Source organism: Meles meles, chromosome 6 (assembly GCF_922984935.1).
Source record: "Meles meles chromosome 6, mMelMel3.1 paternal haplotype, whole genome shotgun sequence".
Lineage (NCBI taxonomy): Eukaryota > Metazoa > Chordata > Mammalia > Carnivora > Mustelidae > Meles > Meles meles.
The window spans coordinates 20,363,877-20,387,962 of NC_060071.1; the positions used below are offsets into that span (position 1 = coordinate 20,363,877).

The 24,086-nt window shown below is 40.1% G+C and overlaps 1 protein-coding gene across 6 annotated transcripts in view; it reads left to right on the forward strand.

The window, feature by feature from the left end:
• Positions 1 to 23,486, forward strand: part of TJP1 (tight junction protein 1) — a 254,981-nt gene extending 231,495 nt beyond the window's left edge. For 2 of the 6 annotated variants that reach the window (XM_046008472.1, XM_046008477.1), the window contains 10 exons: positions 1,970 to 2,320; positions 2,651 to 2,890; positions 3,539 to 4,411; positions 4,566 to 4,663; positions 7,643 to 7,870; positions 12,610 to 12,785; positions 14,944 to 15,421; positions 16,842 to 17,059; positions 19,279 to 19,422; positions 21,945 to 23,486. In XM_046008472.1, coding sequence (XP_045864428.1) covers positions 1,970 to 2,320; positions 2,651 to 2,890; positions 3,539 to 4,411; positions 4,566 to 4,663; positions 7,643 to 7,870; positions 12,610 to 12,785; positions 14,944 to 15,421; positions 16,842 to 17,059; positions 19,279 to 19,422; positions 21,945 to 22,039 — 2,901 coding nt within the window. In that variant the 3' untranslated portion in view covers positions 22,040 to 23,486. The remainder of the gene's footprint in view (positions 1 to 1,969; positions 2,321 to 2,650; positions 2,891 to 3,538; positions 4,412 to 4,565; positions 4,664 to 7,642; positions 7,871 to 12,609; positions 12,786 to 14,943; positions 15,422 to 16,841; positions 17,060 to 19,278; positions 19,423 to 21,944) is intronic. The other 4 variants (XM_046008474.1, XM_046008475.1, XM_046008476.1 and 1 more) reach the window with 4 other exon arrangements.
• Positions 23,487 to 24,086: the final 600 nt, after the last annotated feature.

Consider the following 24,086-nt stretch of genomic DNA (forward strand, 5'->3'; position numbering starts at 1 on the left):
CTGTAGAAACACAATTCTGTTAGCAGCCTTTCTCAGGTAGAATGGTTAATATCTTGCCTTGGTGATTCCCGAAATGAAATTAGTTTATAAATGCACAAAGTATGCTATCTGCCTATCTGAGGGTTTTTTTTAATCCACAAATCTTAATTTTCTATGATTTCTTTTCATGATACTATTGTGTGCTTCCTGTCTTTGCTTGGATTTTAAAATACAGGTCTAACTCCCCTAACTTTTGTGAGGAAAAACAGATCATTTGTTATTAGAATAGTTTGATGCATTTTGGAAATCAGAATAGGTTGTTAAAATTTAAATCAAGCTTGGTAGATCTCCTGCCCCTTCTATTCAAGTATAATTTATCATAATAGATTCTTAAACCAAAACCACTTCATTTCACATTGACTTTCCTGAGCGAACTTCTCTGTTCTAATTGCTGGAAAGAGTTCTTTTTTGCAAGATCTGACACAGTCTTATGTGTTCCCAACTAAACCAAGAAAAGTCATCCTGAGACTTTCTTAACACGTAGGCATATGTCATTTCTTGGTTCATAGCAATCCGTGGTTCTTGCTCACTTGCGCATTTCATACCACCGCAAAAGCTAGGTGGATTGGTGAGTTCCAAGTTAATTCTTCCCCAAGGGCTTAAATATTTCCCTGGCTGGCTGCTGGGTACTAGTCTTCCAGAACCCTGGTGAGTTAGATGTTAGAGTAGATAGCAAAAAGACTTCTCTTGTGCAGCAGCCATTATAGAGTTGAGAAGTCATTGAGATTTCAGTGGGAGAGACTCTGCTGTAACTTAGAGCAGAGCCCTGGAATTCTCGCTCCCTGAGCTCAGCAGGTCCTCTGTTGAAAACCAGAGACCCTGGGACACCTCACATCCCCTAGTCTTTTTTTCCTCTTCCTTTTTTTTTTTTTTTTCCTCAAAGATTTCATTTATTTATTCTTATCAGGAGGGCAGCACTCAGGATGAGGCTCTTAAGAGAGCCAAGCATAGGACTGTGTGGAATGTTCTATTCAGGTGGCTCAAGCCTTGTTTGTCCTTCAGTCTATGCTTAAAATGGAAGGAAGATTGTCTGAATTCTGGATTCCAGATCCTTCAACTCTCGTGCCCAGCTGGGCACAATGTCCAGGCAAGATCTTCAGGGACTGTTCTGATTAATCCAGGTACTGGTTTCAAACTGGTATCTAATGGCAGCCTGTTGATGCAGTTCTTTAGATTCCTTTCCCTCACATGCTTCTCATTTTCTTTCTGGTCTACTCAGAAGATAATGTAGACTAATAAAAACCAACTCAGCTCTTAATTACTTATGAAAGAGAAACATAATTGCATTTCTCCCTCACCATCCATTGGATACATCTGTGAAAAATAGTAAAGACAGTAATTCTTAATTTAGTGAGGCAGCTGGTACTTAGGTGATGATGCTTTTCCATTGTGTTATACAAAAACTTGAGGGCCAAATACCAACTTTTTAAAAAGTTATTTTCTTTATATATATACTTATATGTATTTATAAAAATATATGTAAGCTCTTACTCAACTTGAACTGTGGCATTTATTTTCATAGTTACTCTTAAATGCGCTATTCTGTCAGTGTGTCGTTGTTTATGTGAGCTTGGTTTGGTAACATTCTCCCTCTTCACCTTGCTTTGGGCTGATACACTGATTAGGTTTTGTAAACCTGAGTGGTGTCAGGGTTCCTTCATTGATCTCTGGGGCTGAGCCTCAGAGTCCAGCCTTGTCGTGGCTAAGCAGCCAACATTTCATTCTTCCAAGACTTTCAGATCTCAAGGGATGCTCTGTGTGTCTGCATGTGTGCTTGTACAATCTTCTTGACCTTTCCTCGCCAGAAGTTTCAAGAAATAGATGTGATTTCTCCGAAGAAAAATATCCTTTTCAATCTCCCTTGTAAAATAAAGGCCATCTCTTAAAGAACTACTGAATAAAATTTTTAATTTACTTTTATTTGACCCAGGCGGATGGTGCTACAAGTGATGACCTTGATTTGCATGATGATCGTCTGTCCTACCTGTCAGCCCCAGGTAGTGAATACTCAATGTATAGCACGGACAGTAGACACACTTCTGACTATGAAGACACAGATACAGAAGGCGGGGCCTACACTGATCAAGAACTAGATGAAACTCTTAATGATGAGGTTGGGACTCCACCGGAGTCTGCCATTACACGGTCCTCTGAGCCTGTAAGAGAGGACTCCTCTGGGATGCATCATGAAAACCAAACATATCCTCCTTATTCACCACAAGCGCAGCCACAACCAATTCATAGAATAGACTCCCCTGGATTTAAAACAGCCTCTCAACAGGTAAGCAGCAAGCATTCAACGTTTTGTAGTTAGAGGTGCATTATTAAATTTTAGAATGTGGTGATTGAGTTGAAGAATATATTTTGTCCTTTCTTCAGATTAAGAATTAATCTTTAATTTCGATTTAAGAATACCAAGGACTTAATTCTAAGCTTTGTGTGTTCGTCTTACACAGCAGTATACTCAATTTTTTTTTTCATTGAGGACGTGAGGTCATAGCTTTGTTATTCAGCACACTTAAAATGTATGTCTGCCAACCCCTATAAATGGAAGTGGGAAGTTAGCAGTAAACAAAAACACTATATTTAAAATATTTTAAACACTTCACAGAAAGCAGAAGCCTCATCTCCAGTCCCTTACCTTTCGCCTGAAACAAACCCAGCATCATCAACCTCTGCTGTTAACCATAATGTCACTTTAACTAATGTCAGACTGGAGGGGCCCATCCCAGCTCCTTCCATCTCTTACTCACCACAAGCTGATTCTTTAAGAACACCAAGCACTGAGGCAGCTCACATAATGCTAAGAGATCAAGAGCCATCATTGCCGTCGCATGTAGATCCAGCAAAGGTACCTGTGCTGCAATGTTGCCCTCATTTGTCGCTCTCCATCAGTCTAGCACACGATCATTTTTGCTTTGCCCTTTAAGTGTTCTTTTTGCTTTTTTACTGTGGGCTTACACTCCATAGTGCTTTCAAATCAGTACGAATCATTTCAGTTCTATAGTTTGCATGGCTTTTGGTGGTATATTGATAATTTGAAAATAGGCTTTTTAATTGGGATTTGTGCTTAATGTTTTTATTATTTTCATTTTTTGGCTTTTAGTATTTTCCAGAATTCCTTATAATACTAGTTGTGACTCATCATAAGCATTTTGTGTTTTGTAAATTCTGGTGTCCATAAGATTTCTTTATGATTTTTATTTTTGGTGTCCAAATCAAGTGGAATCAGTTCAGTGTTTTAATTTTCTGCTAAATTTAATAATTAATTATCTTTAACTCCGTTTTCATTTAGAACATGCTAAAACATAAAAGCCCCCTTACCTGCATTATAAATTTTGAGCTTTCACTTAAACTAGCTTTCTCACTAATCTCTTTCTTGTCTTGGTAATAAATGGTAGAACATACCATTTTCACATACTAAATTCTATTTCTGTCTATTAAAGTAGATTAGAATTGAAAACAAGCCTTTGTACTTACACATGAATATTTTATACAGGTGTATAGAAAAGATCCCTATCCTGAGGAAATGATGAGACAGAATCATGTTTTGAAACAGCCAGCTGTTGGTCACGCAGGGCAGAGGCCAGACAAAGAGCCTAATCTGAGCTATGAATCCCAACCCCCATATGTAGAGAAACAAGCCAACAGAGACCTCGAGCAGCCCACATACAGATATGACTCGTCAAGCTACACAGACCAGTTTTCTCGAAACTATGACCATCGTCTCCGCTACGAAGAGCGCATTCCTTCATATGAAGAGCAGTGGTCCTATTATGATGACAAACAGCCCTACCAGCCTCGGCCTTCTTTTGATAATCAGCACCCTCGGGACCCTGACTCCAGACAGCATCCTGAAGAGTCCTCAGAACGAGGCTATTACCCACGTTTTGAAGAGCCAGCCTCTCTGCCCTATGACAGCAGACCACGCTTTGACCAGCCACCCAGAACCTCCACCCTGCGACATGAAGAGCAGCCAACTCCTGGGTATGACATGCATAACAGATACAGACCAGAAGCACAGTCCTATTCTTCAGCAGGCCCAAGGGCACCTGAACCCAAACAGTATTTTGACCAATACCCACGAAGTTACGAGCAAGTACCATCACAAGGATTTACCTCTAAAGCAGGCCACTATGAGCCTCTCCATGGTGCTGCAGTTGTCCCTCCTGTAATACCTGCGTCTCAACACAAGCCAGAAGTTCTGCCTTCAAATACCAAACCACTGCCTCCACCCCCAACTCTGACTGAAGAGGAGGAAGATCCAGCAATGAAACCCCAGTCTGTGCTCACTAGAGTTAAAATGTTTGAAAACAAAAGATCTGCATCATTGGAGAGCAAGAAGGATGAAAACCACACTGCTGGTTTTAAGGTGAGCATGTAACCATGCCTTTCCTGCCTTGGATGCATGGGTACCTTCAGTGAAGGAGTGGTTCAGAATGCTTCCTAGCTCTCCCTCCCCTGCTTAAATGAAGCCTCTTTTGTAATTATCTGTTCCTGGGGCATGTTTGTGTTCTATTTTGCAGCCTCCAGAGGTAGCATCTAAACCCCCAGGTGCTCCCATCATTGGTCCTAAAGCCACTCCTCAGAATCAGTTCAGTGAACACGACAAAACACTGTACAGGTGGGTATGCTCTGTGGTGTTTGTGGCATGGAACTGACCTGGAGTCTGATCCTTCCAGTCAGTGAGGAAACCTCTTTACTATGTTAGTAGAGGAGAGGAAGGAAAAGGGAAAGGACCTTGTTTGTCCTTAAATGAAAACTACCAGCCTTTCTAAGACCGTGGCCCTAGAAAGAAAAATGAAGGTCTTGATTATGTCTTCTGTAACAGATCTTTTTTTTTCTTTTTTTTTTTTTTTTTTAATTTATTTTCAGCGTAACAGTATTCATTGTTTTTGCACCACACCCAGTGCTCCATGCAGTACGTGCCCTCCCTCTTACCCACCACCTGGTTCCCCAACCTCCCACCTCCTGCCCCTTCAAAACTCTCAGGTTGTTTTTCAGAGTTCATAGTCTCTCGTGGTTCATCTCCCCTTCCAGTTTCCCTCAACTCCCTTCTCCTCTCCATCTCCCCCTGTCCTCCATGTTATTTGTTATGCTCCACAGATAAGTGAAACCATATGATACTTGACTCTCTCTGCTTGACTTATTTCACTCAGCATAATCTCTTCCAGTCCCGTCCATGTTGCTACAAAAGTTGGGTATTCATCCTTTCTGATGGAGGCATAATACTCCATCGTGTATATGGACCACATCTTATCCATTCGTCCATTGAAGGGCATCCCACAGTTCAGCGACCACAGCCATTGCTGCTATAAACATTGGGGTACAGATGGCCCTTCTTTTCACTACTTCTGTATCTTTGGGGTAAATACCCAGCAGTGCAATTGCAGGGTCATAGGGAAGCTCTATTCTTAATTTCTTGAGGAATCTCCACACTGTTCTCCAAAGTGGCTGCACCAACTTGCATTCCCACCAACAGTGTAAGAGGGTTCCCCTTTCTCCCCTTTCTTTCCAACACACATTGCTTCCTGTCTTGCTAATTTTGGCCATTCTAACTGGTGTAAGGTGATATCTCAGTGTGGTTTCAATTTGAATCTCCCTAATGGCTAGTGATGATGAACATTTTTTCATGTGTCTGATAGCCTTTTGTATGTCTTCATTGGAGAAGTGTCTGTTCATATCTTCTGCCCATTTTTTGATATGATTACCTGTTTTGTGTGTGTTGAGTTTGAGGAGTTCTTTATAAAAGATCCTGGATATCAACCTTTTGTCTGTACTGTCACTTGCAAATATCTTCTCCCATTCTGTGGGTTGCCTTTTTGTTTTATTGACTGTTTCCTTTGCTGTGCAGAAGCTTTTGATCTTGATGAAGTCCCAAAAGTTCATTTTTGCTTTTGTTTCCTTTGCCTTTGGAGACATATCTTGAAAGAGGTTGCTTTGGCTGATATCGAAGAGGTGTAACAGATCTTTGTTACACCTTTAGTAAGCAAGTCTTTCAAAAGGATATTTTTCTAGCAAGCAATTAAAATAAAAATGTTAAAGCCCTTCATATTTTGTATTGCATTCTTTAGTTTGTGCTTTTAGACATGCAATCTGTTTTAGGCTTTTAGGGGTAAAGAAACAGACTCAGTTTGGCTAAAATAACAAAAATTAATCATTTAGTGAGCCTGTGCCATATGCTTGCCATTGTTCTAAACACTTCAGTGCCATGTGGGTGGACGGTCCTTTCCTCCATTTGAAAGAGAGGCACTGGAGCTGAGAGAGGTTGAGTAGCTTATGGGACTTGGTGGAGCCAAGAGAGAAACCTGGCCAACAGCCCTCTTAGCAGGGGCCTTGTCACACTGCAAGTAAGTGACAGACTGGGTTTGAATACAGTTTTTCTGCCTAACTCATGTGTTTTATTTGCTTACATTTATGCTTGTGATAAAGAGGAACTACTATCTAACATACAGATTTTCCTCTTAATGATGTCTAGTGCTTTTCATGATAATGTAAACTACTGGGGGGGTCTCCTTTAGCCAGTATCATTAGCAAATGAGCTGTTTCACACAAAATAAACTTGTAATTACTGAAAGCTTAGCCCCCCTTTTGGTGTGAAACCTATTCATCTATTTTTGAGGCAAAGTTTCTAAAATTCACGAAGCAGAGCATACATAACAATGTACAGACAGTCCCCAACTTCCAGTGACGTGACTTGATTGTTCAACTTTACATTGACATGAAAGCAATATGCTTTCAGTAGAAATTATACTTCTTGAATTTTGCTTTTTTTCCCCATATGTGATACAGTACTCACTGCCGATGCTGGGCAGGGGTGGCTCCCAGTCAGCCACATGATCGGGGGGTTAGACGACTAGCACACTTAAAACCATTCTGTAGCCATACAACCATTCTGTTTTTCATTTTCAGTATAGTATTCAATAAATTACATGAAATACCACTTTATCATAAAATAGGCCTGGCATTAGATGATTTTGCCCAACTGTAGGCTAAAGTATGTGTTCTGAACACATTTAAGGTAGACTAGGCTAAGCTATGGTTGGTATTTGGTAACTTAGGTGTATTCAGTACATTTTTGACTGAACAATATTTTCACCTTCCTCTGGATTTATCAGGATATAATCCCATCATAAATTGAAGAAGACCTCTCTTAATTTGCTGAGCAACTTAATTTCTTCCCTACTGCTTCCTATGCCCTCTAGAACTTTGGACTATATAGAGCCATTTCCTTATCCAATCGATCCTGGATTAAAGTTCTTGAATTCTCTCAGTTACTACTTGTTGCTAAAACTGGTGTAAGTACTTTGGGAAGTTCTCCACTTAGTTATATGTTCCCTTTTCTCTTTCCAATTAACTGCTTCTAACCTGCCGTGAGGCTCTAACCAGATCATTATCAAGCCTATTAGATTGTGTTAAAGGCTGCAGGAGCCAGAACAGGGCTGCCTTCTGAGTATTTGAAATGCCCATTTTGACTAGTGGACTGCTCAGCTCGATCCTGAATAATCATAGCAGTGAAAGGTCAAGATAAAATATCTATATATTCCACTTTCTCTGTAAAATTAACATCTAAAAAGTTGTTCCATTTGTCATTCATTGTTAGGATCCCAGAACCTCAAAAACCTCAGATGAAGCCACCTGAAGATATTGTTCGGTCTAATCATTATGATCCCGAGGAGGATGAAGAATATTATCGAAAACAGCTCTCATACTTTGACCGAAGAAGTTTTGAAAACAAGCCTCCTACACACATTCCTGCTGGCCATCTCTCAGAGCCTGCCAAGCCAATTCATTCTCAGAATCAACCAAATTTTTCTAGTTATTCTTCAAAGTAAGTTATTTCACCTAAGACTTGCCTTTTAAAAATAAGAGACATAAAGGCTTAGTTGCATAGGGTAGAATTAATCATGTGAAATTCAGTGTATTTGGAAGTTAAGACCATAATACATGATTTCTATTAGCTCTAGTCATTTAGCACTGTCCATAGTTTCTAGCTCTAGGGTGTGCGCGTGCGCAATCAGTGTTTCTAGGTAAGGGAGTAAACTGAAGACCCTGGGTTTTAGGTGAATCATAAGTCTCCCCTCTGCGCAACACACTTAATGCTGGTTCTTTCCCCTCTTTTCTGTTTTTGCTTTTTAGATAAGGAAATAGCATGGCAGGGGGCAACATTATTTGAAGGAGGGCAGTAGAGTTTTCTGAGTTCTTTTTTTTTTTCTTTTTTCCCAAGGTGAGAAGGAGCTTGTGTTTTTTATCGTTGGAGCTTGAGGGGACTTTTAAAGATTTCGGTCCAGTTTTATGCATGAGGAAACAGAAGTCCAGTGAGGTGACATGACGGGGTAGAGCTAGGACCTAGCACCTAAGTTTCTTGACTCCTAGTCATCTTTTCCTTGTTCTGTTCTCCTTTTTGTTGGCTTGTCTGTTGGGGATCTTGTTGATGCTTGCTTTCTTGGGGTTTTTGTTGGTATTGTATTCTCACTGAGGGAGGGATATATAAACTCACATAGGCACAGGTGGGTTCATACTTAAACCCATAAGAATGAGAAACAGATGTGGATTCATTACAAGGAACTCGTTTACACCATTTTCCTACTGACTGACCCTACCGATAAGCAAGTTGTGAGTTCACAGAACAGGAAGAGCAGATACAGAGCTGTTAGGGAATCTCTTGAGTTCAGGGAAGGTCCAAGTTCTTTTAAAGGGTCCATGCAGGTCTCCCAGTGAACTCAACTGACTAGAGGCATTATATCTATAAAACCCCGTCACAGCAGCCCCTACGTTAGTGTTTGAGCAAGTGATGGGGGTTGGAGTTTGGCCTACCCAAGTTGACACATCAAAAAGCCATCACAAATCATTCTTGTGTCTAAGCTCCAAAGCACCCAGATATTTAGTGAATTAGATGCTTGGGATTATGTGGATTTAACTGTTATTTACTACTGAGTGGAAATTTTTTTAGAATAAACTTTAAAACCTCTAATATTAAAAAAACCTAATTTTAATTACCACTCTGTTCTTAGACATCATTTGAGGTGAAGTTTTAAAAACCTTTTTTCCACTGTCATCTATTTTAATCTTTGTCTAGAGAAGAAAGCTATTTGTGAACTACAGATGCAGACTTTGAGTGCTGCAGTGGGTATTGTTAAATGCAGACAGTGTCCAGTGTTGTGAACCTCCCCTAATGCAACACTGGAGAGGTGCCCGTACATCTGCAGAGTGCGTCCAGACTCAGACAGCGAGCCTTAGTGAGCTCACGTTTATTTAGTTAAATGCATTCATTCTTCTTCTTTTTCCTTTTTTTTTTTTTAGATTTTATTTGAGACAGAGAGCATGAGCATGGGGGAGGGGCAGAGGCAGAGGGAGAAGCCAACTCCTCACTGAGCAAGGAGCCCAACACGGGGGTGCGTGATACCGAGGACCCTGAGATGATGACCTGAGCCAAAGGCAGATGCTCAACTGACTGAGCCACCAAGGCAACCCACATTCATTGTTAGAAGCAGGTCCAAGGGTGTAGTGTAAGGAGAGAGATTTTATTTTATTTTTTTAATTTTATTTTTGTACTTGGTAAACAGAATACAGCCTTGAAAGAATACATTTAGGTCTAAAAAGTACATAAAAAGTCTTTTCAGAGAATCAACTGACGAAGCATTTTTTGTTTTGCGTTAATTGGGTTTTCTACAAAGAAGGCCTAGCGAGATATTTGTGATGTATAATTTTCCGACAGGGTCTAGAACCCTGCCTAGTATTTGGTGGGTGGGGACTCAGCAGTGCAGGGCACAGTGTACTAGGTGCGCCAGCTTCCCCCTTTTCCATTAATGCAGCTCTGGGAGGAACAAGTCTTAGCTGGTCAGAGATTTCTCAAGGATATAATGCTTTGACAGAAAGAGATAACATCTGTCTTTGTGAATACGCCCAGGACTCTTGAGTGTTTGCTTTTACTGTTCCTGTTGTGAGTGTTCTGGGAGCGGCAAAGCGTGACTTAAGATGGACACTAGTATACATTTCCTTCTTTTGTGGCTGTCATAAAGTGAAAACTCTTCGTGGTTGTGCTGCATTTCCCCATGTGGGTATCCGGTGGGTAGAGCATTGGGAAGGGGAATGAAGAATAAGAAAGGATGACTGAAAGAGGAGGTGTTTCTGCGTCTCCCCCTTCTCGTGCTGTGGTATGCTTGTGCCCAATTAAAACAACTTCAACAACAAGGAAATCATTTAAAATATATGACCCCTTTTGTCCTGTATTTCAAAACCATTTACTGTTTTTTTGTCACGAGGACACTGCCTGCAGGCCTTTATTTTCTAAAGTAAAATACAGAAATAGCAAACGTATCTTCCGGATAATACCTGCTTATGTTTCACTTAAAAATACACCTCAAACATGGTGGGAGTTAGAGAGGGGAGACGTTTGCTAGCGTAGGACAGACCCCTAGAAAGCAGGTAGCTACTGCCTGGGTTATAATTCTAGAGAGGTGGGTTGGAACTGGAGTGATTTGGAAATAGTGGCCCAGCTGTTTGTCTTCACAGGTGGTGGTGAGTTTCCAGGATTCCACCATGGGACTGGAAGAGCAATGTCTCTTTGGGGGTGTGCACCTGTCCCTGCCTAGAGACTCAGTTTCTTCAGGGCAAGGAGGAATTTTACTGGCACTAGAATCTGTCTCTCTCAAGAGAACACTTACTGTGAGACTTCCAGGTCTCAAAATAAATGTTGGCAATTTTCAGCTTTTTAAGAACTAAGTAAGATTGCTGTTAGGTGGTTTCTGTGTGCCTGTGAGAGAAGCTGTGAGATTCAAGCATGGTCGCTTTAGCAGTGGGCTCCACCCACCCAGGACTTCGCTCTGGAACTGGTGACGCATGAAGGTTTGCTAGGAAGGAGTGCAGGTTCGCAGGCCGCATTTCAAAGGCGGGCCTGTTTCCACTCACCCGCTCCTTATTACCCCGCTGGGGGCCCTGGCAGCCGGTGTGCTAGAGCGCTACTTCTGTCCACTTCAAGGATTTCTTTGCCAGGCCCTCTTCTTTCAGTGGAGCATTTCATTCTTACTCAGAGCCTGCTGCTTATTCCTACTGCTCCTCCTTTATTTAGCGCTCTTCTTTACTCACCACTAGCAAGTGAAGCAAAGGGCAGAGGTGGAAGAGAAGTAGAGCTCAAGCACCTTGCTACTCACTAGCTGCACAGTGAAAACATGTGGAGGGCAGGCGGGCGGGCAAGGTCTGTTACTGTATTGTAATTATGGGTGATTTTCCTAGCTTACATGAGAGTTAGTGTTGGTTTTTTTTTTTTTTTTTATAGATCAAATTCTTCTGAAATGGTGGATATGTATTTTTTTGGTTGCTATTTTAAAATGACATTTGAGTTCCATTTGCTGCAAATGTACTTAGTTAGATTGACCGTTTCCTTTCGTTTTTCTATTGCGCTTGCTTTGCCGTCACCTAGATTTCTTGGCTCTTACGCTAGCTATGACTACTTGAAAAGGAGCGTCAAGTGGTAAGACTGGCATTAATGTGAGGCTGTTACATAAGGTGTCCCTCACTGCGTCACTGGCATTATGTGCACTCTCAGATTTTAAAGTCTTCAAGTGCTTTGCGTAAGAGCCTGAAAGCAACGTAACAGCGTCATTTTAAAGATAATCACAAGACTAGACTTCGTCAATGAAATTTTCTGTGAAAATACATTCTCCAAATGTCTGTTTTATTTGTGCACATAAAGCCAGTGCAGCTTTGGCTCTTTGCAAAGGTTTAGATGGCAGTGTTGTAATTATGGGTCTATCTTTAAGATTTCTTTTGTTTTTGAATGTTATGTGTTACATACTAATAATTGGCAATCTGAAAAAATAAGCACACATGGCACAATTTGACTTAAATGAGCCTTGTAAAGTCAAGCAATGTCTGCTACTCCAGCAGTTGTTGGAACAAAAAATGTATCTAGTAAATTAAGGGCAATTGCCAAGTGAGAGATGTCCAGTGTTTTTAGTGTCACTGGAACACAACCACACCCATTTAATTTGCATATTAAGGCTGCTTTGGGGCAGAGTTTGAGTAATTCTACAAGAGCCTATATGGCCCCAAAAGCCAACAACATTTACTGTCTAGCCCTTTATGATAAAAAAAATTGCCAATCTCTGGTCTGAAAAACCATTTTTTGTGGTTCTCTGAGCATGCCAGCAGCCAAGGCTTTTTGTACCTTAGATACAAAATTAGAAATGAATCTAAGGAAGATTTGGGCCAATAAATGTTTTTCAAAATATTTGGAAGACCTTCTGAAACCTCTTAACCATTACTGGTTTTTGTAAGTGACACAAAATTACAAGTATACCCAAAATTTCATCTGCCTTTTGGTTGCCATCTTCTGGATGTTTTACTAATATTCCTGGAGTATCTGTGCTGTCTTATATTTCTCGTGCTGATAAATGGTTGAATTTGTTTGTATATTTGGGTGGAGTTAACCATTTATATTCCTAAGAATAAATTGTGAAGTTTCTAGACTTCTGTTTTTTAAACTCAGGGATACTTAGGGGAATGAGAACTTGTTTGGTAAATGTAAAACCATTTTCATATGTTGGCATTGTCTTCATTTCCTTACAGGGGAAAATCTCCTGAAGCTGACGGCATGGATAGATCATTTGGTGAGAAGCGCTATGAGCCTGTCCAGGCCACACCTCCTCCTCCCCCGTTGCCCTCCCAGTACGCCCAGCCTGCTCAGCCCAGTACCAGCTCCTCTCTCACCCTCCACACACATGCTAAGGGGACACATGGTGAAGGTAGGAAGTTCAAAAGTTGGCATTACTGCTGTAATAGAGTAACAGTTACAAAATTGAATTCTTGAAGGGTTTTTCATTAAAATGTATATGCTTAAAACCCTTAGCCTGGGAACAATGAAAACTAAGGGTTTTGGTAAGTAAAAGTGTATCTCCAGTTTTTATGACTATGACTATCGTATTAGACAAGCTAAATAGATTTTAATCTCCTTTACTAGCACAGCTCAATTTCTGGAAATAGTATTTGTTCGCCAGTATGTCTAAATCTAAATGTTTAGTGGCTTGTAAAAATCATGTTCCTTCTTCACACGTGGATATAGGAAAGCTTTAAAGTTCCACGTAACATGTGTCCCTCGGCACCTTATAGTTAGGTACTGTGGCAGAATCCCAGCAAGGGGGCCAGCAGCTCCAGTTGATTCATTTTAACAGCTGCACCCCTGCGTTTTTGCTCGCACTCTCCTTCACAGTTCTCTGTGCAGTAACTATTTCCCCTTACCCATGCTGTCTCTCTCTCCCTGGGCCACTGGTGTGGCTCCTCTCCCGCATTCCTGCTTGCTTCATCTTTCCCTTTCCCTCTGCCCTCAGATGTGTGCAGCTCACTACTCTGTTGTTCGGAGCACCTTGCTTTCTTCTTGCTGCCTCCTCAAACTGTCTGTGTCTCTTTGCCTTCCATCAGACTCCCTGAAAGGGAGATTGCTGACTTCACCTCCAAATGCCCCTTGTCTTATTTGGCCCTTTCAAAAAAAGGGTTGTCTGTTTCACCCATGGTTTATCATTCTTCTATTGCCTTTTTCTACTATAGATATTTCTCTATTATTTATGTAGGAATCAAATTAGGCCAAGTCTTCAACCAGGTGAGCTGTAGAGTTGTAGTGGAAGACTGACTTTACCCCATATTAGGATTTTCTTTCCACACTCACATCTGCTGATGAAGTTTTAATTCTTTCCAATTCTTAAACCGTTTATTTCTTTTTCTTGCCTTTTTGTGCTGGCAAGGACCTCAAGTACAAAGTTGAGTAGAAGTGATGAGAGCAGACATCTTGCTTCCCCATCTTAGGGAGGAAAAGATTTAATATTTCTCCCTTAACACATTAGCTATTGGTTTTTTGTGGTTTCTCAGAGCTACCCTTTATTATGTTTTGGATGTTCCCTTCTATTCCCTTGTGGTTTGCTGAAAGCATCTGGTCACATGCCTTAAGATGATCATAACTTTTTTCTTCTTTGTTCTGTTAATGTAGTAAAATATATTGCTGTGTTCACAAGGAATTTGGGTTTATTACTTTTTAATGATGTCCCTGTCTGGTTTTGCTGTCATTGTTGTGCTAGTCTCATAAAAGAGAGCTGAGGACATGTTCCCCTTTCTCTTTTTTCTGAAAGAAAAAGACTGTATAGCGTTGATGTTATTTTTTTTCTGAATGAATTGCTAGAATTCAGTTGATACTACTTTATACTGCCGCCAGCCATACATGGAAATTCCTCTTCCACATCTTTGCTAACTCCTGGCATTACCAAAGTGAAGTGTTGCCAATCTAATGGGCGTGAAATGGTATTTGGGGTTTATTTTGGGTTTGCATTTTCCTGGTAGTGAGGTTGAGTATCCTGTAACCGAGCGTTCCGACCTTCACTTCTGTTGTTGCCTCTGCAGAGGTTTGCCCTTCTTTTCTTTGGTAGAATCTTCTTGTGGGTGTATAGGAGTTCTTCAAAGGTTTTAGATCCTAATTCCATACAGTTATACAGGTTGTAAATAGCATCTCTCATTCTTTGGCTTTCCTTTTGACTTTAGTTAGATGAATTTTACAGTGCTGATTTTTTTTTTCTTTTTTAAATATAGCTGTATTGTCATTCTGTTTCTATTTTGTTACGGATGTTGGAGAGGGGACAACTCAGCCACCCGTTTCTGGAGGCTTGGGACTCCTAGTAGCATGACCCTGCCTCCAAGGCAGCAGGACATGCTAAAGCGCCACAATGTGTCCATCCCGCTCCTGGTCGCTCAATGTCACACACAGCCACCAAGGCTCAAGAGCCATCTTTTAACAGTAGAGACCCTGACCTGGGCCTCGACTCTAGCACCAAGACAAGTTAAAATGGAAGAGATACCAGATGGGCTGTTAAACTTCTTTGAGGAAGTTTTAAAAATGTTTATATATGTTTATTTTTTCAGGTAGTTCGGTGTCACTGGATTTTCAGAATTCTTTAGCGTCCAAACCAGACCCACCTCCATCTCAGAATAAGCCAGCAACTTTCAGACCAGCAAACCGAGAAGACACTGTTCAATCTACTTTCTATCCCCAGAAAAGTTTCCCAGATAAAGCTCCAGTTAATGGAGCTGAACAGACTCAGAAAACGGTCACTCCAGCATATAATCGATTCACACCAAAACCATATACAAGTTCTGCCCGGCCATTTGAGCGCAAGTTTGAAAGTCCTAAATTCAACCACAATCTGCTGCCAAGTGAAACAGCACAGAAACCTGACTTGTCTTCAAAAGCTCCCGCTTCTCCCCAAACTCTTGTGAAACCACATGGTGCAGCTCAGCCTCCTGAGTTTGACAGTGGGGTTGAAACTTTCTCCATCCATGCGGATAAGCCTAAGTATCAAATGAACAATATCAGCACAGTGCCTAAAGCTATTCCTGTGAGGTAAGAGTTTTTGCCTTTTTCTTTGTCTTATGATTTGTCTAATGTGAGTGTGGATGTAGTTTCTGTGATTTGGGACTTAAAATGAACATTTTAACTTCAACTTTAAACCGAATGTTATTGTTAAGCCAACGTTATTATTTAACGTTTTTATTTAACATATTAAACCACAATGTTATTGCAATGAATGATATTAGGTGAAAGGTCCTGCAAGAGGTACAAGATAATGTTAATAAAGTAATAAAGCTAATGACCACATATGGACAGTAGGTGTTGTCATTATCTGTGTTTTACCAAGAACTGAGGATAAGTGACGTTGTGGTTTGGGCAGAGTCACACAGCTAGGGTGAGGGGGGCCTACATTTGGCAGTCCCTGGTCGTCTGACCTCAGAGCTCTTACTCAACCAACCATAGCTTTCCGTAACCTCTAACCTTGGCCTGGTGAGGATATCTCAAAAACATAAGCATTTGTGTTCTTGTCCGCTCTTTTTCACCTCAGCCCCAGCCTCCCAAAACCACTCACCTTGTCAGACCACCCACTGAAATAGAAGCACCAGGAGGCAGAACCTGCGGCCAGGAGGGCCACCTTCATCCTGCTTCCAGAGAGCAAGAATGCTCATGGAAATGTGTTTCCTTCTTCTCTTTGTGCACCTTTCCCTTAGTGGGGGATGGGAAGCCTGTTCTTCCTCACACACACCAGCATTGTGCCTGATGTTCTGGTTGTGCGGGAATGAAGCTACAGCTTCCCTTCACACACTTACTATGTCATTCCATCTTTCTGCTCACCTTCAGGTTGTGAACTCAAAATTTTACTTGAAGAAGTCTTGATAGCCTACATTTTTGAAGCAGTCATTGATACCACATCCCCTCGGTCTTTGGTATTCTTTATGTACTAAGTGAATATATATATATTTTTTCATGGGTGCTTTGAGGTGTACCCACACCAAAGTATTACCTCATGGCACTGACTCCCAGGGAGGTGGAGAACCTAATGAGTACTTACCAGGTCTCAGATGACATCAGTTGTGAAATAAATGCACCATTGTCTGTGTATCACTAAGAAGGAGAAAAAGTGCTGCCAATTAAACCATGACTGCCAATTTTAAAACATGAATTTAGTGGTTGTTAAAATGTGTGTCTTAAAACCAAAGAGCTATAGCAGTTAGGCGAGCAAGATGGTTGGACCTTGTACCTTCTGCTTGCAAAAATTAGTAATGAGGGAAATTGATTAGTTATCTTCAAACGTGAAATTGATTTCTCCTGGAGGAAAGGATTTATTATTCCTGTGAGTAAAATGTGTCACTGAAAGCTTACCTTCTTGATTATATGGAGAAATAAAATAAAATGAAACCACCTGTTAGAATCTAGTGGGAACGCCTGTGTATTGTTGGGGGTTTACTCATTGATGTTACTGAACTCTCAGCCCTTCAGCTGTGGAAGAAGATGAAGATGAGGATGGTCATACTGTGGTGGCCACAGCCCGAGGCGTGTTTAACAGCAATGGCGGGGTGTTGAGTTCCATAGAAACTGGCGTTAGTATAATTATCCCACAAGGAGCCATTCCTGAGGGAATTGAGCAGGAAATCTATTTCAAGGTCTGCCGAGACAACAGCATCCTCCCACCTTTAGATAAGGAGAAAGGTAAGTGTGTTTATTTTTCTGTGTAGTTTTAATAACGAGAGTTATCTTCCGTGCTCTTCAAAACTTGTAGTGCTCAGTTGAGAGCATAATCTGGACTCCTTTTCTTTCTTTCTTTTTTTTTTTTTTAAAGATTTTTTTTATTTGACAGAAATCACAAGAGAGGCAGAGAGAAAGGAAGGGAAGCAGGCTCTCCGCTGAGCAGAGAGCCCGATGCAGGACTCGATCCCAGGACCCTGAGATCATGACCTGAGCCGAAGGCAGCGGCTTAACCCACTGAGCCACCCAGGCGCCCCTGGACCCCTTTTCTACTTTGCCAACCCCAGCATGTTCTTCCCACAGGGAAGGCCCCTCAGATGAGCACAAATGAGCGTGCCTTGGACTGGCATCGTGAGCACACTAGACTTTCCACATGGTGGGCTTTACTTTCAGTTTGAAAGTGACCGTGTTGACAGTTGACAGGCCTTTGGGCGTTCCTCCACTTGTCTGCTGGGTGGTCTTAGCAGACCTCACCAAATCTGTCCTTGAGCCATTCACCCCTTGCATCTCTGGAGATGGGTCTAGGTAACACCCGCTCAGACAGGCTTTGCTCCATGCCTGTCACCTGATTGTAGAATTGAAGTGTCTTAGGACAGGTGCTCATCTCCAACCCCTGATCCCGGTAAGACTCATCAGAGTAAACAACATATCCCTATCGAGTATTACCGTGTGTGTTTCTGAACTTGAAGGAATCTAGGAAAGCTGTTATTTTTCATAATCTTTCTGGATCTGTCAGGACGATGTGATGAACTGTGTGATGACTTCTTTTGGAATCTTGTAGCAAATCTTGTAGTAAATTGCTTTACTTCCTTAATTAAATACGTCACTTTAGCTCAGTTTCTTACATTTGGTGGAATACTAACATATGTGGGCCCTGCATGAATCGTTTAAACCAGGTCTGCAGCAAATACATTTAAAACACCAGATATAAGTAACTTTTTTTTTTTTTTAAGATTTTATTTATTTGACAGAAAGCACATGCAAGCAGGGGGAGTGACAGGGAGAGGGAGAAGCAGGCTCCTCTCGGAGTAGGGAGCCCAGCGTGGGGCTCGTTCCCAGGATGCTGGGATCGTGACCCGAGCCAAAGGTAGACCGCTTAACCAGCGGAGCCACCCAGATGCCCTATAAGTAGCTTTTGTAAAAAGTACATTTGAACATATCTTACAAAAACCTCATGATATACTGTAGTTGCCACCAGCAACCTGTAGCTTTGTTTGGGGTTTTTGTTTTTTTTAATTTTACATTCTTGGTTAAAAATTTCATTGAAAACAAAAGACACAAAATAAAATACTATTTCACTGAAAACTTAAAAAGGAGAGGTGATAGACATAAGCAGTTTTGAAATGCAGTCCTAATGGGCTAGCATTATCTTTGTTGTGACAGTAAGGAAATGACAGATTATTTTAAAAATCATTAAAATGACTATAACACTACTAAGCTGGGGCAAAATTCCTGTCTGTTATGTGCATATTCTCTACTTTGTCATAAAATTAAGTCCCAGATTAATCTTTTTGCAAGAAGTTTTCATGTAATAATTTTTTTTCTATCTAGTTTTTCACTTTTTTTCCTTCAAGATTTTATTTAAATTCAGGTTAGTTAACATATAGTGCAGTGTTAACATTTAGTGACTCATCACTTACATATAACACCCAGTGCTTATCACAACCCAAGTGTCATCCTTAATGCAGATCACCCATCTAGCCTATCTCCCACCTACCTCCCCTCCATCTCAACCCTCAGTTTGTTTCTGTAGTTAGAATCTCTTACAGTTTGCCTCTCTCTCTGTTTTTATCTTATTTTATTTTACCTCCCCTTCCCCTGTGTTCATCTGTTTTGTTTCTTAAATTACCTGTGGCTGTTATGTATTGGAATGTGCTGGAAAGTATAAAAATACACACTGAAATGCAGAAATTCACTATATTGATTACATGTTGAAATAATAATGTTTTGGATATATTGGGTTACATAAAAAAATTTATTTCGTCTGTTTTTTTATTTAAAGTGGCTACTAGAAGATTCTGGATTACACATTTGCCATTTCTTTTTCTTGGTCACTGTGTCTATAGAGAATTAACTGCATTTGGCTTTAAAGCATGTCATTAGAAGGGGAGCGTGAGGAGAACTGTGGTCTAGAAGGAAGATGGCCATCTAACCTCTCACTCCCACCCCCTCCCTGACTGCAGGTGAGACACTGCTGAGCCCCTTAGTGATGTGTGGGCCCCATGGCCTCAAGTTCCTGAAGCCAGTGGAGCTGCGCTTACCACACTGTGCGTCCATGACCCCTGACGGTTGGTCTTTTGCTCTAAAATCATCCGACTCCTCGTCGGGTATGCTGTCTTCACTCTGTCCTTTGGGGCCTTTGGGTACTGTCATTGATTAATCCCTGGGCTGTTGGAGCTACCCATGCTGTTCATGAGCAAATCTCTACTCTGTTCCTGTGGCCTTGTAGGCATCACCAGTTGTTTTAACATTTCTTTGTGGTGCATGCATAAATGAATGTGGAAAGGTACAGAAGTTTCTTCCTTTTAAACATTGATGATTTGGCCAAAGGTTGACTCTTTCTTGGTGTTCAAGAAAATTACTTGTTCTGTTAAAATTATTAAGATGCAGTGGGAGAACTATTACTGCCCTACATATAATATAGGTGCTTTTATCTTCTTATTAAAATGATTGGATTCCTTTATACAGTAATTTCTAGTTTTGGTTACCATTCTTTAATTTCTCAGCCTACAAAGTATATATACCAGAGAAATTTGAAAGACAAGTACCTTCCACTGTGATCATACTCGGCCATGGTTTCTCAGTGTAAAACTCTAAATATCTTCTATTAAACACACTACTTTTAAATGGCTTTTTGCTCTTAAGATCATAGCTTCAAAGCTTCCATTGCATTTTCATATTTCTCACTTCCTTGGGTGACTACATCAGTTACCAGTTGAAACATTCTATATTTTTGGTATAGATCACTTTAATTGAACCTCATATAGAAAAACAAGAATTTAAAATTTTGTTTCTGAATTTTTAGTAAACCAGGTGAGCATTATACACTTTTAATATGAAATAGAACTTTAGGATACAAAGATTACAGGAACATATTCTGTTACTACCCAGGATTAAAAATTATATTATAAATATGTATTCCCTGATATCTACAAGTAGACCATTTTCTGGAGAAAGCCAATAAATTAACTTTAACACACTAGATAGTAGAGCTATTTCCTCAGGGACTCCACTAGTGGAAAAGCATTTTTATTTTATTAGCCTAGTTTGAGTTAATATTAATGAAACTGCATTTTAAACATATTCTGAAACTCAGGTTGTAGCATGAGCTCTGATTGTTTCTAAACAAATTTAACTGTTGCAGATACTTGTTTTACAGCGATTTTCCCCCCAGATATTATATGAACCATAAATGATTTCTCTATTTGTTCTGTATCTTATGCCACAGAACACAAGTTATTTTGTTACACTGAAACAACTTTTTCCTGTGTTAAATTTGAGTACATTCACCTAGAGCAGAAATGTACTTCTATATAATCCTGTATGGTTTTAGAATTCTTTGTTCCTCTAAGTTTCTGTTCAAAAAGTCAAGGGTAGATTTTGATGATGACTGACTTAATCCCAGCAAAAGTTTGTATATTGGAAAGAAACTGGAGCCTAGAGTTAAGATTTTTTATTTACTTCTAAAGAGTTGTCATAGCTCTACTTCATTGCCTAAAGACGCTTGTTATTTGCAGCACAGCATAAGCCCCTATATATTTGTGAAGTGGTTTCACTTCTGTTTAATCACTCTGTTTTAAACTGCTAAGCCCATCATGACTCAGAGACCCTTTCGGTGTAGGCAGGGTCTGTCACCCTTAGCACTGTTGACATTATGGCCAGATGATAATGCTTTGTTGTAAGAATTGTCCTGTGCACTGTGGGATGTTTAGCAGCATCCTTGCCTCTACTCACTAGATGTCAGTTGTGACCAGCAAAAACATCCCCAGACATCATCCCGCGGGGATGCAGAAGGAAGGCAAAGTCAGCAGCTTTCAACATCACTCATCTTGGATGTCATATAGTCATCCCAGCCTTCTTCATACTTGGTGTCCACTCTCTGGGGCTTCTTAGCTCTCTCTAGCTGCAGATCTCAAATCACCAAGTGCTTGTTAAATTCAGATTCCCAAGCCCCAATTCAGATTTAGCAGTTAGTGAGTTTTCAGAACTACGTGAGTGATTTTGTTCTACAGCTAACATTGAGGCTGAGAAACTCTTGGTCCAGACTTTTATTTTTTTTTATTTATTTATTTTATTTTTTATTTTTATTTATTTTTATTTTTTTTATTTATTTTTTATTTTTATTTATTTTTTTATTTTTTTTAATTTATTTTTTTATATTTTTTTATTTATTTTTTTAAATTTTTTGTAAAGGGGACTATATTCTGCAGAACTTTCAGGCATTCATATGTTGGTCCGTAGTTGAGTATGAGAAATAATGTTCTCCTACTCAGTTCAAATGGGTGAGCATATCATTTTCGCCTTAGCTTTCAGAAGTGCTGTTAATAATCACGTGGACCCAGGCACTGGAACTATCTCAGGCATACATGGTCGCCCCAGCTTCTGTTCACTGTTTGAAAAGGCATGCACATGGAAACACAGTAAAAGAGAAATCTGAAACAGCTCTGAGTCCTTAGATTCCCGTGGGTCCTCATTGAAGTACAGCACCTAGAGTCTTGATACAAGTGCACATGCTGAAGAAATAGGAGAGAACTCTTGAGTATGTCTTTGTGTTTGCCCGTGACTGCACAGCATCCTGGCTAGTGGTTTCACCAACTGCAAATGACAGAAACCTCTTTTTCTCTTCTAGGTGATCCTAAAACCTGGCAAAACAAGTGTCTTCCTGGAGATCCAAATTACCTTGTTGGAGCAAACTGTGTTTCTGTCCTGATTGACCACTTTTAATTCTTAAAATATAGGAATTTGATTAAATAATGTGAAACTGGGTTAAACTTACTAAATCTAAATGGAAATATTCTATCAAGTATTATACTTTTCTTAGAATTGATACTGCAGTTTGTTGGTATTAAGCATTTTATTTGAACAGATGAAGATTAGTGAGCACACGCCTGTGCTGTGGTCCGAGACATTGCTGCACTCTGCGTGTTTGTGGAGGGAAAGCCAGTGTGACCACGCTGGCTGCATGGTCAGAGATGGTTTGCTTTGTAATGATTTTTGTACTTTTTTATGGTCACTGCTTACTTCATCTACTGATTTCCGTTAAAATACCAGCCAGTAAATGGGGTGCATTTGAGTTCTATTCTTTCCAAAGTACACTGTTTCAAATTTTATTATGGTCCTGGCCTGGCATACACATTTTATTTTATTATGCATGAGGTAATGTGCACACATTTAAAAAACGTACTGGACCATATAAACCAGTGTAGTGAATTTAACAGAAATGTACAGCAAGGGAATTTATAGCTTTTGGGGGGGGTGGGGGGGTAGGGAGTCAAGTGAAGACAATTACTTATTATATATGAAAACACATTTTTTTAGGGAAGGACACCAAAGCATGTGAGACTGGTTCTGTGGCCTCATTGGATCTATAAATTAACCATATCACCACAGACAAACTAACCAGCAGGAATGCCTTACCCTCATGTTTTTAATTCTTAGATCATTCTTTCTGTGTATTACTAAGTTTTTATGGCTTTTGTGCGCATCTAGATACTGTATCATGAAAAAGATTGAGTAAATTGTGGATTTGGTGGTTTCAGAAATGTATCATCACCCAGAAGAAAATAATGGTGTGATTTGGGGATTTTTTTTTTCCCCTCCGAGGGGCAGTGGTGGTTTTCTGTTCTTTTGGCTATGCATTTGAAAATTTTGACGTTTTAAGGATGCTTGTACATAATGCGTGCATACCACTTTTGTTCTTGGTTTGTAAATTAACTTTTATAAACTTCACCTTTTTTATACATAAACAAAACTGAGTTTCTTAAGGCTACCTTTGTATTTCTCTCCTGTACCTCTCGAGCCTTGAACTTTGACCTCTGCAGCAATAAAGCAGCATTTCTATGACACATACAAGGTCATTTTTTTAAGAAAAAGAATGCACAGAGTTGTTACATTTTTAAGTGCTGCATTTAAAAGATACAGTTACTCAGAATTCTCTAGTTTGATTAAATTCTTGCAAAGTACCCTGACTGTAATTTGTGATACCATGCTGTGCCCGAAAGTGTATTTTTTTACTAATAGACAATTTATTATGGCACATCAGCACGATTTCTGTTTAGATAATACACCACTACATTCTGTTAATCAATCATTAGGTGTGACTGAATTTCTTTTGCAGTTATTAAAAAATCTCAAATTTCTAAATCTGCAGAATAAACCTTTTTAAAATAAAGTGCTGGTTTGGTCTGTTTGCCCACTATTTCTAGCTTCGTGCAGCTTTATAATCCTGTTTAAAATCCCACACACTGGCATTTGTCACCTAGTTCCTTCTGCTGCCTTGGGCTGGTGGGGCGTCTGCAGTGTGTCCCCGCGGTCAGTGCGCTGTGATGGATGAGCAGCGCCGGTCATGGGAACCTTGAGACACAGCAAGAGGAGGAGGCCGGCTGTAGAATTCTCGGCGGCGTTCCCACTGCGTCATAAATATCCATATAGTGAGGTGTGCATTCGTGTTCCTTAGGACCAGTTTGTATATAGTTTTGTTTCCCATTTCCTGCTTTCGTCCAAAAACAACATGGGCGTTTTCTTGTGTTGTTACATTTGGGGGTAGAAAATGATTTTTAATGGCTATAAATGTTCTATCGTGATTGCCATATTTATTTAACGACATTTAGGTTGTTGCTAGAACGCGATTATCTATGTAGATCCAGTCTTGTTTGCTTCCTCTTTTTTGTCATGGTTAAAATGTCTGTACAGGAAAAGTATCCATTTTAGTGTATAATTCTCTGGATTTTTTTTTTTAAGATTTTTAAAAAATTTAGTTGATAGAGACAGC